The sequence below is a fragment of the Trifolium pratense genome, linkage group LG6, assembly GCF_020283565.1.
Source record: "Trifolium pratense cultivar HEN17-A07 linkage group LG6, ARS_RC_1.1, whole genome shotgun sequence".
NCBI classification, from domain to species: Eukaryota; Viridiplantae; Streptophyta; class Magnoliopsida; order Fabales; family Fabaceae; genus Trifolium; species Trifolium pratense.
In genome coordinates, this window is record NC_060064.1 from 17,777,661 (window position 1) to 17,794,049 (window position 16,389).

Genomic DNA, 16,389 nt, shown 5'->3' on the forward strand with positions numbered 1-16,389 from the left:
ATGCACAAGTGCACCATATGTGCATGGTGCACAAATGAACGATTTTATTATAACGAAAACGAATTTTACAAAATATACCGTTGGATTAAAAATTTATATTATATAGATCATGCATAAAAAAAATTAAAAAAATTAAAAATCATTTGATATGTTATTGAGACACATAAAAATTAACGGTATTTAATAAAAATTAATAAACCGTTAATTTTATAGGGTCTCAATAACATATCAAATGATTTTCAATTTTTTTAAAAATAATTATGGATGATCCGCATGATATAAACTTTCAAGCCAACGGTGAATTTTGTAAAATTCGTATTCGTTATAATGAAATCGCTCACTTGTGTATATGGTTTACTTGTGCACGTTAGAACTTGTCATTAAAGTAATATAAACTGATGTGACAAATTTAATTTTTTTTTTTTTAATTTGTGTCAGTTTGCCTAAAATTTATGTCTAATTAATTGTAATTAGGTAAGACTTTCACGCGGATAGAATATTCACATTAATTTTTTTTAATGAAAAAAAAAAAAAAAAAACTCCTATGCATAGTCATTACTCATTGATGCCTATCTATCTTTTATCAAGTTTGAAAGTAGTGGCGTAATTGGTTGATGACACATTCAGTGGGCGTGACAGTGAGTTACTAGATCCCAAGTCTATTACACCACGCTAACTTACTTACCCCAATAACCGGTAACCCTCCACTTTTATCACCTGCTATACCCGGTCACTCATTCATCATCCATATCATATCATAAAACACGACGACACAGTCAGTTTTCATTTTCAACCTCATCGACATAACATTGCTTCTAAATTCCACTCTCTCTTCGCTCGCAGATCGTGTCGCCTTCACCTTTGGTTAGTTTGTTACTTTCATTCTTTTCTTTCATTTTAACAATTATTATTACTATATCTGTTCAATTTTCAGCGAAATATTCATGGATGATTCTCGAACCTGCTCTGTTTTGTTCTGTTCGATCATCATGTAAAACTTCCGAGTGTTTTTTTTTTTTTTTTTTGTGTTATTGGATCTTTGTTTGAGTGAAACAATTATTTGATTTCAATTGGATGATTCTGTTTTCTGTTGTCTGTTTTATGTGTGTGTGTGTGTAAATTAGTTGTGTTTGTGTTGTTATTTTAGTTCAGTGGATTGATGAAGTTTACGATTAGGTTTTGGAGTGATTGGACAACATTGATGTGGAATTTATGATTCCAGAGGAATTTTGTTTATTGATGAGTATGACTGAAAGAAAGAGTACATCATTTCACTTTTTTTTAAAAAAAAAAATTGAATATGAGGGGAATTAAAATTTAGAGGTGAATTTAACGAGATGGATTTAAGTATGTAACTGTTTGCAGGAAATTTTTGTGGATTTTAGTTTTCGTGGTAAGAGTTTAACTGTGTAATCTCACGGACGGAGTTCAAATTCTCTCCGATAGTCATGAGTTGCATCTTCTTTTGTTATTGAATTTTTTTTTTTCTTCTATTCTTTTTAACCAAAATAATTACACATGAGTGAAAGGCAAGGCAAACGGGCAACAAGATACGCAACTAATCCATGAAATTGAGCAATGCTACCTACCTTCATCATCTCAATGTCTATTTAGTATTTACACAAAAGGATAAGGATTAACAAGATCATTTCTCGGTATTCATTATTATCAATCCTTTTCTGCACATGCAATACAGTGACCCTGCACATGGTTTGTGAGCTGTGATATTTTGAGTTTTTTTCTTGCTTCCCAAGAGTAGCACTTTTCTTGTAGATGTTTCCATTGTTATGAAATCATAGTACTCCTTTTTGGGTCAACCAAACTCCCCTACACTCTATACCCGACACTCTATACCCTACATAATTTTATGTTTGTTATGTAGGCATATTTTGTATTTATTAATGTTTGAGTTTACTTTAAGTAAAATTGGGATTCTGATATCAATTTTCTGATGAAGGCAAAAGATGGCAGGAACTGAAGATGAAGGGGAAAAGGCTTCTCGCGGTAATGATTGGGAGGTTGTATCTCTCACGGCTTCAACTTATGCAGCTGCTCCTGGTCCTGATGAAGTTGAGTTGAAAGATGATGACAAGGAAGATGCATATGCATCGGATGAAGCTGAGACTTCAAATGCTTTGTTTATGTCTGGTCACTTTGCCTTTCCACCAAGTAAGCATGAAAACTTGCCATTGGAACCTGACTATGGTGAGATTCATAATGAATCTGGAGACAAAGATATTGCCCCTGAAGAGACTCGTGAAGAAGTGACCATGCCTAGTGGAAAGGATGATGAAAACTTGACATTAGCTGGATTGGATGTCTCAAAGGAGTTTGAGGATATGCAATATTATGATGAGAAAATCAACAGATTATCTGTTCATGGCAAACAGTTTGAGGAAGGTACAACTTTACCAGATTTTGGTTTGACCGAAAAAGAGGACAGTTTGTATCGCCCTGCAAAATACACTTCATTCCCCAGTGAACCAGCTATTGGTGCTGTAAAAGCATATGATGAAAGCATGGTTGAGTCTGAAACAACCGAATTGGCAGAGCAAGAAACAATTGCATCTCCTGATTTATCACTGTCAAAGAACTCTTCCAAAGATGACGAACAAAACCCTTCAGATCTTCCTTGCGGAGCTTGGTGGAAGAGAAGCGCTGCCTCCATATATGCTCATGCAAAGGAGACAAATACATTTTGGTCTGTTTTTATTGCAGCAACAGTGATGGGTCTGGTGATGCTTGGTCAACGCTGGCAACAGGAAAAAGCTTTACAACTTAAGTGGCATATCAATATTACTGATGAGGTATATTTATTATCATTCTTATAAGAAATTCTTATTTCTTCTTTGGTAAAATGAAGTTAAAAGGTAAAATGAAGCATAAAACACTGTTTATATGTGTTGCACATAAAGATACTTTGATATTGTCAATTATTTAAATTCTTTTGTTGGTTATTCCAATTGTGCATGCTCCTTTTTAACTGGCACATCATGATTTAACAATAATTACTCTTGATACTTTATTGCCTGTGTGTAATAATATTTACATCAGAATGAACTTTGACTTACACTTGCTTTAAAAATGAAGAATGTTATGAGTAACTTTTGAGAAATATAATATTTATTTTCTTTATTTGAAACATGAGCAGTAATATGATTTTGAAGAACTAAACTTTTGAATTTCCTCATCCTGTACAGAAACATAAATCTCTCAACAAATAGATTTTGTGTAACTCGATGCTTAGACTGACATGTTTGAGTCCTTTTTAATGTTAAAAAATAATAACATTCCAATAGTAACCGTTTCCGCAGGCAAGGGGCAGGGTGCTTTCTCCCATGATTCGACTCAAAGATGTGATTATTGGTGGCCACCGCCGTGGCTCCTTGATCAGAGAAAGCTCCTCCGCTGAAATCTAAAGTAAAGGTGGCTCGGTGAAGGTAGCTCCTACCATTGTGGTAGAAGGCTAAGAGCTAAGATGATGACGAAAAGTTGTATCTCAGAGAGGTTGAGAGTGGGAAATGCTACGTTTGTGAAGTGCAGGTTTGATACTAGGATTGCTTGACCTTTACCATAGTATGAATGTGGTTGTTCAAACATTTTATATTGTGAATTTTCTTGATCTTTTCCTTGATTTGCATTGTATATAGCTCTCAATGATATTCAACTTGTTATGCATTCTTGTTATGTGGAATTGACAATTTAGACACCAAATATCATATGTAAATGAAATTAATGAAGTGATTGTTTTGATAGCGAGTGTTTAGTTTTCGTCTTACTCTAGCTGTTGATACAGAAATAGCTGAATTTCATTGCATAGTGCCACTATTTGTGGTTACTGAACCCTGAGTTTCTAAAATACACTGCCTTCTGAATTGTTATATTAGCACATATATGGTTGTGTATGGCTAGAAACCTTTCAATAAAGCATTATGTGTGAAAACAAATACGTGCAGTGACTTTAAAAAAAAAGATATATTCTTACATACAAGTTGAGGAGTACTTATTTGGAATTCAGATTAATGTGTGCAATGCAACCGAGTATAGTTGTAGATAATGTCTTTCTAATGTCTTTCAAAACGCTTAGATTCACCTACATACATATGCCAACAATCATTGTATTGGGTAAATGGCAGAGCTGGTTGACATTTATATATAAGTTTTTTTTTTCTTTTTTCTTCTTTCACCACCAAAATAATCTAGTTCAGAGGTCAGTTCTGACATCAAGTGGTTTCGGTCCCCTACCAATCACAGTTGCGATGGATCAAACCGCGGTATTCTTCCTAGCTTTTATGTTTGTTACCAAATATAAATATGAAACATTAAAAACATTCCTCCTCTTTTAGCCTTAAAAATTTGTTTATAGTTCCTCTTTTTGAGATCCATTTTTTAGCCTAAACCTTTATTCTACTCAGCAATGGAGGAATCAATTTTCCTTCTTATAATTTATTTTTTTCAAGTAAAAATTAGTAATTTTTACTTATGATTGAACTCTGAAGTACCAAACTCTCTTTTTTTAGGAATTAGAAGATTAATACCAAAATAAATAAATTAGTAATTTAATAGCAAGGCTTTCTTCACATTAATTATTAGGTGAATATTTTACACGTTCCTTTTCATACAAAAATATATTTTAATCCAAATATTTGTATATTTTGAATATAATCTTTGAAAAATATTTGCCTGATTCTTTATAAAATAAACTTCTTGTTGTATAATTGGATATAATCTTTGAATATTTATTAACTTAATCTCTTCACAATATTCTCTTTAAATATGTCAAGACAATTGACTCAGTACAACAAATTCATCTCTTATATTATGAATCAAATTTCATATCAATATCTCATTTACATCAGCATATCCAACTTTTACATTATGAGTAAGATATTCATGTTTCCTTTAAGGTCAATGAGGCATACCAACATTTCAAAAATTCATGGAACAAATAATATAAATGATTCACTGATCATCGAGACATCTAATGTTCTATCTCATGCGACAATTCTCAATAGGAATGCAGTAAGAATCATAAAAGCACAATAGATTCATCCATTATTATATTTTAAAGGAATAAAATTTTACCTACCAAAATACCATTTAAGACAGCATCCAAATTTAAAATTATGAGTGTAGTGTTCATTCACAACGTTTTCTTTAGGGTCACCAAAACATCCAAATACTTGAAAAACTTATGGAACAAATAATTACCATAATTCAATTTGGGTCATCGAGGCATCCTGTATTCCATCTCACAATGGCAATTCTCCGTCTATATTTGCATTCAGGGTCATTAAATCACAACAAATCCATCGCTTCTATTATGAATGAATAAAATTCAATTAATATAATATAAACATTGAAGGCATCAGACAACTTTTAAATTATAAGTAAATTGACAATGTTTCCTTTAGTGTGCCAGCATAGTCACTGTTGAAGAGAGAAGCTGAAGCTGTCCAACTAGGCTAATCTGCATCAGAAGGAAAAGGCAAGGATGTGTAAACCTCAAAATTTTGAAACTGACACAAGAAATCTTAATAAGTGCTACCTAACAATAGCATTTAGATGCAGTTTTCTGCATAGATAAGCCAGACCCAGACCCAGACCCAGTTTTCTGCATTAGCTCTCCTCCACTTGGAAAGAAAACTTAATCTTCACAGCATTTTCAGTTGATTATAAAAAATCTTCCATTCAGACCATGTATAAGGTGCACTATAAATATTTGAACAGCATATTCTATCCAACTAGGATTCATCCACATGAATACTTCACTAACTTGATTGACCAAACGTAATGGAATTTAACTAGAACATATAACCTAATGAAATCAATGTATTACCATCTTTGATGTTCAAAAGGTTGTGGGTCTTAAAAGTTAAATGTGATTAAATTCAAAACATTTGAAAAAGAAAAATGGTTTCGTCCTCCCTGACTTTGCTCAGATGCCTTGGAGAGTATCACCAGAAAAGATATCATAGACTGGTAAAGATTTCAAATCAAACTCATACATGCTATCACAATTGGTACGTACATCGGTCTTTTTAGCCATAATGATGGTTGATTTCATAGTAATATATCTATCCAAAATTGGCTTGGTTCCAAGATGGAGACTAAGGCTATTAGGACTTGGGTCTCTTTCTTGGGAGGGGGGTCAATTCACCAATTAACCAATTTCTATATGTTGGAGTAGAAATTTCAAAGAGATACCCTTCCTCATGATTGTATTGTATCTTGAATTGGGATCTTTTGGCTTATTTGATATTTACCAAGTGGGCAACCCCAATGCATTCATTTATCAGTTTCCTCAATAAAAGTCATATCTTTCCTCCAACTCACCTCATACCGTTTTATTAGCAGGTTCAATGAACAGAAAGGATTTTCATCTTCTCGATCTTTAGTTTCATCTTTCAGACCAGCTGTTGGGCCATGGGTGCATAAAGTCTACAATGCCCAAAGTCTATAATACATAATAATGTGTGCTTGTTCCCCAGTGTGATCAAATGCAGATAAGTATAACTCTTAGTTACAGAAACACACTTGCAAATAAATCAGCTAGACACTGATTTCAGGAAATGAAGGGTATAGAGAGGCAAAAGAGTGTGAGGGAGCAGAAATTTATGTGGCATCTACTGAGATGGCTGCATAGATATTTTGGGCATTGTATACTTTATGTACACCCATGGCCCAACAGGTGTTTTGAAAGGTCAAATGACATTAAAAAAAAAAAATTAACAAAATATTAAACAGAGCAATGCAAACCAATATTGGTTACTGAAACAGCTAAAAAAAACAAAATACACATTCTATGATTGCATTTATGGTCATTATGTCTCAACGAATCCATCTCTTATATTATGAATGAATTCAATTCATAATAATATTGCATTGAAGGGCATCGTACAACTTTTATAGTGTGAAAGAAAGTGTTCATAATGTTTCTTTAGGTTAACGAGACATCCAAATACTAACAATATTTTATGGAATATATAATAAAATATATAATATCCATGCTTCATTTCAGGTCATCGAGACATCCAATAATCCATCTCATGGCGGAAATTCAGAATCCATCATTATATTATGAATGAATAAAATTTAATTCATACCAATACCACATCGAAGGCATAAAAAAAAATCATTATTTACCCTAGTCAAACAAAGTGTACCGGTGTGAGTTTGGAGTTTTAGGAAAAGTAAGTATAATTTTACATACCGGTACACTTTTTCGAAGTGTGTCGGTTCGATTTCTTCACTGGTACACTTGAAAGAAAGTGTACCGGTATGCATATTCATACCGGTACCGGTATGCATATTCATACCGGTACACTTTGGTACACTTGAAAAAAGTGTACAGGTATGCTTTCGACGTCTGAGTTTCATATTACATACCGGTACACTTTAAAGTGTACCGGTCCACGGTGTTTTTTTTTTTGTTTTTTTTTATTTTTTTTTTGTTTTTTTTTTCAGTGGTGCGTACTAGAGGATCAAACGGTAGAATTAAGCATAACAGAGGACGTGGAGAGTCTTGGCGACATCAGGAGGAGCCGGAACACGATGAGCTGCCGGCAATGCCTAAGCAGCAAGTTGAGGAGCAGGCTGAGCAGCAGGCTGTGCAGCAGGGTTGGCTTGGAGGGCCGATCGATACGAATCTTTTGACTCGATACGAGCATCATGTTGCTCGTCATGTATGGTTTGGTCAGGTAATACTTTGTTTGTTTTGTTATTATTTGTTAAGTTATATTGATCATTTTTTTTAATTTGTACTGTTTATACTCTCGTTACAACTGTTAAATCCTTATTTTGCATACAAATTTAGTGTTAAAATATTATTATAGTTCATTTTCAATGTCTTATGGTATGCATCCAATTATCCGCATCCAATTATCCGGTCTAATTTATTATTGTCCGTTTGAGACTCACAGAGGTAGCATTCCTTTTGATCTGATTACTCTATATATTGGTTATCTGCGTGGATCCACGGTAGTTCCTTACTTGCCCGAGAGGTGTATTAGGCAGTTTGGATTTGTACAGTATATACCACCACCACCACCTCTAGCTCCTGCCTATTCTAATATTGATAGCGACTGGATTGGTTATCACGCGTCCGTTGATCGGATCCTTCAACCGACACGTCCAGTGACATATGCTTATGAGACTGTACCTGATTACATGTCCTAGTACTATAGGGTATCACATCCTAGACTGTGTCGCCCTGTTGATGGACCACATGGAGCACCACCAGTTCCACAATATGCACCTGCACCTGCACCAGATGCACCAGTAGACGATGCACCAGCAGAAGATGCACCAGCAGAAGATGCACCAGTAGAAGATGCACCACAAGAAACTGCACTACAGCGTGAGCGGAGATGGAGAGGTATGGCTCGAGGCGCGCTTGAGACATTTCTGACGAGGATAGACGCTAATAGGGATGATGAGGGATTTGAGGAGCTTTTTTTTGCACTAGATGTATGTCGTGGTGCATACCCATGACTAGTTTTTTATTGTTATGTTTTTTTGAACACTAGTTTATGTACTTTTATTTTTGGATTGTGTATTTTGTTGAACTATTTTTACTAGATCGTGTACTTTATTTAGATTATGAACTTTATTGATCAAATGTTTTTTTGTACTTCAATATATTATTTTTTGACACAATGAACCTTACTAAAGTAGGCATTGCACTTTATTGACATAAAATATTTTTTGACACAATGAATGTTCCTTCTGAGATGACTGTGATTGTTGTGTACACAACCTCTTCGATGTACCTAGATTTATGTAAATACAAAAAAAGTTGAATATATAATAATAGAATATAGAAATAAAAATATAAGCAATAACTGTATTATAAAAAAAAAAAAATTAGTCACCTTGTGAATCACCATATTCTCTTTCAACATGTTCAAAATATGATGGATCACGATACACATCATAACCCTTTGGTGCTTTTCTTTTATCTTTGTTCTTCACTCCTCCTCTGGTTTTTATCTTTTCAGGTGGTGGACACAATGAACTTGAGCGCAGCTTTGCTCCTTTTATGGAGGCTTCATTTATACCTTTTCATTGCAGAGATTGGTGACATGTGGAAGAAAAAAAAGGAACGGTTGAGATCAAGGTTTTACCGTATTTTTTGTGTACTATATTATTTGTTTAGTAAAAAGTAAAAACAGAAGAAAAGTTGCAACTGGATAGAGTCATCGCTACCTCTTCTTCTTCTACTACTCATAGCTGTCGTCGCCGCCGCTTTCTCCGTCTGTTCCATCAGTGACGCTGTCATCGCTGGCCAAATCTTTCTGCTCCACACATGTTTCCCTCATTTCGGAGAAAACTCTCGCCGCCAGAGCAAGGCTCTCGCCGCCGCGCTGGCCCAATAAAACATATTCCTAAACCAGTCTCAATAGCGCCATTTAAATCATTGGAAGAATAATCCAAGAATTTTATAGCAGATTTGTTGTTATTAACATCAAAAGAAATCAAATTCTCCTTTGCTACAAGATTTTGAATCACAGAATTTGAAAGAAATCAAATTCCCCCTAAAGAGTGTTGCCGTTGTGCGAACGGAGAGAGACGGCGGTGGCGATAGTGGCGGTGATGAGAGGCACAGGGCAGAGGGAGCAAGAAGAAAGGGAGTAACGTGGAAACCGTTTCAGTTCTTTTTCTTCTATTTTCCATTATTTTTCTATTAAACAACTAGTTTTTAATATCAGCCCTTAGATTAAATTTTGCAACATGTCACACATCTATAACTAGAAAAGGAATAAAAGGAGCAACTAGAACTGGAGCAAAGCTGCTCTCATGAACTTGAGGCTGGATAAACAAGTTCAAACACTTTACTCTTCAACGCTCTTTTACCAACAATATCAAGTGACCGAAATCGAGTCCATATTGTCTCCATTGCATTACTCATGTCCAACTCATATCCATCCTCTGTGTCATCCTCCAATGGTTCTTCCATAGTTAATTTCTTCCAGTGACCGTGAACTGAATCTAACGGTATCGGTCCACCGCTGGTTGTATATCCACTCAATTCACAAGCACAAGGCAACTCACATGTTGACCTAAGTTTGCAACCACACAAGTTTTTATCTGTTCCAACAATGTCAATTCTCTTCATCTCATCAGAAATTAGTGTCATAGCGGCCCTGGAGACAAAGTTTCTCAAATATTGAAAAAATGGACTGTAGTGTGTCTTCTCTAAATAATAAAAACTCTTTTGAAAAGATTTCTTAATTTTGTCAACTTGTAGTATTATGTTGTTATTCATTGCTTCCAAAGACTTGCATAATTCTCCTTTGCTGTGTTCCAACATTTGCTTCAGTTTCCAATGTGCAGACTCAACTCTAAATATCAAGTTGCAAACAATAGTCAATTAAACGCCAAAAAAAAAGAAAAATATAATTACAATTTTGAAAGAAAAAAAAAATCATACCTATTAGTCGTTGTGTTTCCTAAATGCATCACTCGATTGGTCAATGCTGCAACAAATTGTTCTTTGTGAGGGGCCAACCAGGTGTTATTGACATATTCGACAAACTTGTTTGAATTAACACATGCTTGCTGAAACGCATTCAACCGCTGCTGGTACTCCACCTCATTTGGACTTTCAACAACAGCTCTCCACAAATTTTTCACCTTCTATTGCATATCCTTAGGTATATGCATGGTGCATCTCGTATTCAGATTTTTGATTATGTGCCACGTACAAAGCATATTAGTAGTATGTGGAAATATATCTTTAATTGCATTCATCAAAGCAAACTCCCTATCAGTCAAAATTACTCTAGGAAATATATCTTGCTTAGTAACAAATTCCTTCAACTTACCTAACGCCCAATGATAATTGTCCGTCTTCTCAGATTCCATGTAAGCAAATCCAACAGCAACTGTCATGTTAGTTGACGTTATGCCAGTAATGTCAAGCAGTGGCTGTCTATATTTATTAGTTTTGTATGTGCAGTCCATAACCAAAACAATGGGAAACAAGTTCAACAACTTGATTGAATCTGGATGCGCCCAAAAAATATCACTCAAAACATCGGAGCCATCATCTTTTCTTCTATTCCAGCTGATATATTTTGCATCATCTAACCACTGCAGCAAGTGTTGCAGCTCTGTTTTGGAGTCTCTTTCCTGTATTTGCATCATGTGTCTTTTCCTATATATAAGTGTGGCACCAACAACAGACTCTGGATTTTGATCTTTCAAATCTAAAACAATGTGCCTTGGTGCTACTTTACGCTTTGTCAAATCTTGAACACGTTTGTTTTCATCAGCGGTTAAACGTGCCTTGCGAGGATGACCATGATATTGGTCAAGTAGCCCGTGGTTGTGAACTCCATGAATAACCTGAACTTTCCATCCCGAACCATCTGTTGAAGGTGTAGCTCTAATTTTAAATGGACAGTTACACTTTTTCGATGCAGTTGTCGTGGAATTTTCTGAAGAGTCATACTTTCCACCTTTGTCACAACCCAAAATCAACTTGTCATTTCTTCCTCTTATTCCGTTCTTTTTATCCGACCGAGTAATGATAATACCGACTTTATTGGCATCTCCAACATCTCGAGCCCATGTGACAACATCATCTAGGGTAGCAAATTTTTGACTTGTATCGCCGAGATAAGTCATATTTGTTTAAAAAAAAAAACAAATTAAAATTAAAAAAATTATAATAACATAACGGTACACTTATTACATACCGGAACACTTTAAAAAAGTGTACCGGTATGTATAACGATTACCGAAGACAATATAGCATACCAGAACACTTTTTAAAAAATGTACCGGTAAAGTTAACTTACCGGTAACGATAAATACTTACCGGAATAGTTTTTTGGGAGGATGAAAATTCTACCGGAACAGTATAATACGACAAAAAAAAATTTAAAATATATTAATTTTTAATAAGGGTATATTGGGTATTTTTAAAAATATGTTGGGGTAGAATGAAGATTGTTGGGGTAGAAAAAAAAAATTTGTTGTAGAGATAAACGAGTTAGGATCCTCTCCATTTCTAATTATTTCCATTTCTTCCATTATTATATAGTTTTGGGAATATAAATGCAAAAGTGTGACATTAAGTGGGTCCAAATATCATTTATACATCCAAAAATATTTAAAAACTTTGGTAATGGAAGAAATGGAAAGAATAGAAAATGGAGAGGATCCCAACTCGAGATAAACTACTGGAATTGAATTTACCCACAACTGATCAACAAAAAAAAAAAAAATCGCACAAACTGTGAATCTATTTCAGGTTAGAATCCACCGTACTATTTTAAAGACTCAATACTTCTCCTTCCCACTCATAGTAAACGTTCTCAGACCCTTCATTGAACAAACTTTCTCCTTCCCACGCAGCCCAGTCACCGGGCCGCTGCACCGCCACCGCCGGTGACAACCGCAGACACCACCGTTATATCCGACAGAGTGAACTTCTCTCTCTCTCTCTCTCTGAAACAAAAGGGGTAAAACAGAACCTAGAAAAAGGAAAAACAAATTCAAGGTTAGTTGCTAATTGCTCAATATTTTCTCTTTTCTAATTTCTTATTCTTTATTCATCGTTTATCTTCCAATGTGTGTAAATGCTTCATACAAATTAAAAATTAAAATTTGTGGTACTTTTTTTTGCTGAACGGCAAATTTGTGATACTTTTTCTTACTTTTTTTTTTTGTTGTTGTGTTGATGCTTCGTGATGTACATTATTGATATGCTTCATAATTGTGAAATGCTTCTTAATGCTAAAAAGAATTATATAACACATTCACAATTTCACGTCCTGTTAATGATGTATTTATGTTGCTGTTGATGCTTCATACTTTGGCATCAAGTTGAAATTTGTAAATGTTTAATTGCTACTTTGTTGTGTAAATGTTAGTTTAATTTGCTAATTATTTCTTAATTTTTTAAGTAGAAGAATTTGCTTCAAAAAAAGCTAGAAGGGAGGTTTTTTTTCAAGCAGCTAGAAGATATTTTGATGATATTAATTAAAATATGACCTTTTTTTTTATGTTAGTTACATGGATAAATGACTACTTTTGAAGTTGTTGATTCTATTTACAATTTAAATAGATGATGTTTTTTAAAAAAAAAAAATTGTATTTTTTTTTATTAGGGGTCCATTTTTATTATTTGCCCCTGGCCTCCAAAAAAATCAGGACCGGCACTGCGTGTTGGTGTCTGACACGGGCATGACAGTACATCGTTACGACACTTTCATTGACACTTGTTTTGGCTACATAATCACTTTTGTTTTCTCTAATTATTATTTGTGTTTGTGTCAAGTGTCTGTGTTAGTGATTCATAGATTATTCATAGTGATGTGTTAATAAGGAGTTAAGAGATCAGGAATGTGTTTGTGCTTGTGGACTGAAATCGGGTGTGGGTGGATGAATAAATAAATGGATGCCCTTAATGTAAAGGTGTTAATTGATGCCACTGAATTGAAGGATTGAAAATCCCGAAGATTGCATTGTTTTTTTGTGTAGAGGGAGAGGTAGGATTGAATTAAAGATAATAATATGTTCTATTTTAAATATTTATTTGATATGCATTTTTTCTGTAAGGTAAGTTGTGTTTTGGGTCACAAGTGTGTGTTTGAATTAGGATATGATATGCATTAACTAATAATCTGCATTCCTAAAATCCTACTGCTTGTTGATCTTTGCAATTTCATTTCTAACTGATTATTCCCTCATTCATCAGAAACTAAGCTCTTGAGCAGCTAAGATACATGGATAAAGAGGAAGCCCCGCAAATCCCCAGAAGAACAACAAGGTCTTTATCTTCAACATCGACTTCAAATACTAAAACTGCATCAAAAGAAAACAACAGCCGTGAATCCCTAACAATCAATGACCTTTTGGTTGGAGGAGACCCTATTAGCCTAGATGATATCATTTCCAGTTTTCCCGGTAGAAGTACTCAGATTCATGAGATTGTGCGTCTTTTAGGACCTTTGAATTCGCCAATACTTCCTATGTTTGTGTATGGAGGTGCTTCTACTGGAAAAACCAGTATCATTCTTCAATTATTCAAACATCTCCAAAGGCCTCTTGTTTATTCTAGTTGTAGGACGTGTTATAACCAACGTATCTTGTTCGAGTCTGTTCTAAATCAGTTACTTCTCCATAGAAAAAATGCTGCCAATTGTTATACAAATGCAAAGCGTTGTGAAAGACCGTCCGATTTTATCAATTTTCTTCGTGAAGCATTGACTAGTGTTATAGACAATCTGAAGGTGAAATCAGAAAAATCGATCTCAGAAAAGAATATACATGGGGGAATGGGAAATATGATCTACTTGGTATTTGACAATTTTCATCTTGTTCGAGATTGGGACAAAAGCTCGACGATATTGCCCTTACTGTTTAATCTCCATGATATGCTAAAGATGCCTGAGGTTAGTCTGATTTTCATCAGCAGTACTTCACCAGATACCTTTTACTCTACTAACATGGGTTATGTGGAGCCTATCCCCATTTACTTTCCGGATTACACAGAAGGTGATATGCGTCAAATCTTATTGAGAAACCAAGCAAACCAGAAGTTGTATTCCTCATTTCTCGAGTAAGACATTTTTATCACTAATATCTGTTTCCATTTTAAGCTTTACACGATCCCTGTAGTGAAGACTTTTGTTTCTTTTCATGCAGTGTAGCTCTGAGGCCTTTCTGCAGAATTACTAGGCAAGTTGGTGAGTTGTCTTCTGCATTAAAGCCACTATTTGAAAAATATTGCGAACCTTTAAGTGATAAGGGAAAGGGGGTTGTTCCTAATGAAGACATGAAGAGGAGGCTATTCAATCACATCAAGCCTCATATTGCTTCCTCTCTGAATGATGTATTTAAGGTTTCATCTCCTCCTTCAAGTGAAGCTGAAAGTGGTAAAGAGACAAAGCTTAAGGGGAATCTGAAGAGATCGGAGGAAATCGGTGATCTTGATTTTCATATGTCGACCAGTGCAAAGTATCTTCTTATTTCAGCATTTCTTGCCTCCAGAAACCCTGCTACTCTTGATGCTTCACTTTTTGATTCCAAAGGTGGTTCTGATAATCGAAAGCGAAAGAGGAAGTAAGTATTGTGATTCAAAACAATTTTTTTCTGTGCCCAAAAAACATTGTTCTGTCTAATGTTTTGAGATTTCAGCGCTAGTTTACTACCTTCGATATCTCTTTATTATTTAAGCGAAGCCTTTCTTGGCTTTTTATGCATTGAAGTTCCAACCATTGTCTGGGTGGATTTGTTATATTATTCATAGTTATTGATAAAAGTTTGGTATGTGCCCACAGTACATTCTTATTGAGCATTGCTCAATTGTTATTGTTTTTGTCTGAATATGCTGTTGGATGCACAGGGCCTCTGAGAAAGCGCTCGAAAAGAAGGAAATGTTAGAAGAGGAACTACTGATGAAAGGACCTGGAACTTTCCCAATGGAGAGATTGATAGCCATCTTTCAGTGTATTGTTTCTGTTGGAGAAGATCCATCTGATGAAGAGGAAAAAAACAATGAAGAATTAGGAGCTCAATGTGGCAGCGGTTCACTGATGTCTGATGTTCTTTTGCAGCTATCCACTCTCTGCAATGCTAATTTTATTTTCAGAGGAAAGAGTTGTCCAATTGAAGGCGCTACTCGTTATCGATCAACTATATCTGAAGACCTGGCTTTAAAGGTAACATCTTTGTCTCACTCACTTAATAATCTCATAAAGTTCTTTGTTATATTATATCGAAATTCCATGCCCGCGCGCCTGTATAATGAAGAATAGTAATTTCAATATTGTTTAAGCAGGTTGCCAGGAGCCTAAAGTTCCCACTGTCAAAGTATCTGTACAGAAGTTAGTAATCTTTGACATTGACAGCTTCACAGAGCTTGGTTGTCAACTTTTATCTGATAGAACTATAACCAAGAGCTGTATACAACATTCACTGTGATCTACTGTTATTAACATGAAATAGCTGGAATAGTAAGCATGCTTGGAACTTAAGTCTAAGGTGGAATGGATAATTATGTTATGACCACGTTGGATGAATGGAATGTTTATTATCTAGGATTTGTTTTATTGCTTCTTGTCATCAATATTGCTCCCAAAAGTGTTTGTAATATTGTGGATTGCAGTAATAAAGATACTGAAATCATGTTGCCCTTAGCTGATTAAATTTGTAATATAACACACTTTGTACTCTTGCCGAATTTCATATTAACACTGTTGATGTTCTAGAAGGAATATCCTAGGTTTGATGGAAGTTTAATGGTGGGAATAGACTATTCTTGCTGATATATCCTGCCGGTGCTGTGCCTTTTGAATGTTGAGTTGTAGACTTGCAAAATTTTAACTTTGTTATGATGTTATCTGACAAAAAACAATACCTTGTTAAAGATATTTA

At 34.8% G+C, this 16,389-nt stretch overlaps 3 protein-coding genes across 4 annotated transcripts; 2 read left to right on the top strand and 1 right to left on the bottom strand.

Moving 5' to 3' along the window:
- Nucleotides 1-597: 597 nt before the first annotated feature.
- On the top strand, nt 598-3,778 carry LOC123890664 (ATG8-interacting protein 1-like). 2 transcript variants are annotated; one of them, XM_045940319.1, is made up of 3 exons: nt 598-864; nt 1,958-2,807; nt 3,315-3,778. In XM_045940319.1, exons 2-3 carry the CDS (start codon nt 1,965-1,967, stop codon nt 3,417-3,419), a joined length of 948 nt encoding a protein of 315 aa, XP_045796275.1. In that variant the 5' UTR covers nt 598-864; nt 1,958-1,964; the 3' UTR covers nt 3,420-3,778. The 2 variants fall into 2 exon arrangements, with proteins under 2 accessions (XP_045796275.1, XP_045796276.1); XM_045940320.1 differs by having other exon boundaries at nt 709-864; nt 3,300-3,778.
- A 6,018-nt stretch (nt 3,779-9,796) lies between these two features.
- LOC123891848 lies at nt 9,797-11,631 on the bottom strand. Its single transcript, XM_045941730.1, has 3 exons — nt 10,783-11,631; nt 10,433-10,635; nt 9,797-10,343 (listed from the first exon to the last, which is right to left on the bottom strand). Exons 1-3 carry the CDS (start codon nt 11,629-11,631, stop codon nt 9,797-9,799), a joined length of 1,599 nt encoding a protein of 532 aa, XP_045797686.1.
- A 577-nt stretch (nt 11,632-12,208) lies between these two features.
- LOC123889231 (origin of replication complex subunit 5-like) lies at nt 12,209-16,282 on the top strand. The gene is made up of 5 exons (XM_045938470.1): nt 12,209-12,508; nt 13,709-14,572; nt 14,659-15,075; nt 15,359-15,674; nt 15,794-16,282. Exons 2-5 carry the CDS (start codon nt 13,737-13,739, stop codon nt 15,842-15,844), a joined length of 1,620 nt encoding a protein of 539 aa, XP_045794426.1. The 5' UTR covers nt 12,209-12,508; nt 13,709-13,736; the 3' UTR covers nt 15,845-16,282.
- Nucleotides 16,283-16,389: the final 107 nt, after the last annotated feature.

Excerpts from the sequence above, each read along its gene's own strand:
- LOC123890664 (XM_045940319.1), top strand. The coding sequence starts at position 1,965 with ATGGCAGGAACTGAAGATGAAGGGGAAAAGGCTTCTCGCGGTAATGAT. Across the intron at positions 2,808-3,314 it reads ATATCAATATTACTGATGAG|GCAAGGGGCAGGGTGCTTTC; the intron begins GTATATTTATTA and ends CCGTTTCCGCAG.
- LOC123891848 (XM_045941730.1), bottom strand. The coding sequence starts at position 11,631 with ATGACTTATCTCGGCGATACAAGTCAAAAATTTGCTACCCTAGATGAT. Across the intron at positions 10,636-10,782 it reads AGCAAGATATATTTCCTAGA|GTGAAAAATTTGTGGAGAGC; the intron begins GTAATTTTGACT and ends ATGCAATAGAAG. Across the intron at positions 10,344-10,432 it reads GGAAACACAACGACTAATAG|AGTTGAGTCTGCACATTGGA; the intron begins GTATGATTTTTT and ends CTTGATATTTAG.
- LOC123889231 (XM_045938470.1), top strand. The coding sequence starts at position 13,737 with ATGGATAAAGAGGAAGCCCCGCAAATCCCCAGAAGAACAACAAGGTCT. Across the intron at positions 14,573-14,658 it reads TTGTATTCCTCATTTCTCGA|TGTAGCTCTGAGGCCTTTCT; the intron begins GTAAGACATTTT and ends CTTTTCATGCAG. Across the intron at positions 15,675-15,793 it reads CTGAAGACCTGGCTTTAAAG|GTTGCCAGGAGCCTAAAGTT; the intron begins GTAACATCTTTG and ends TTGTTTAAGCAG.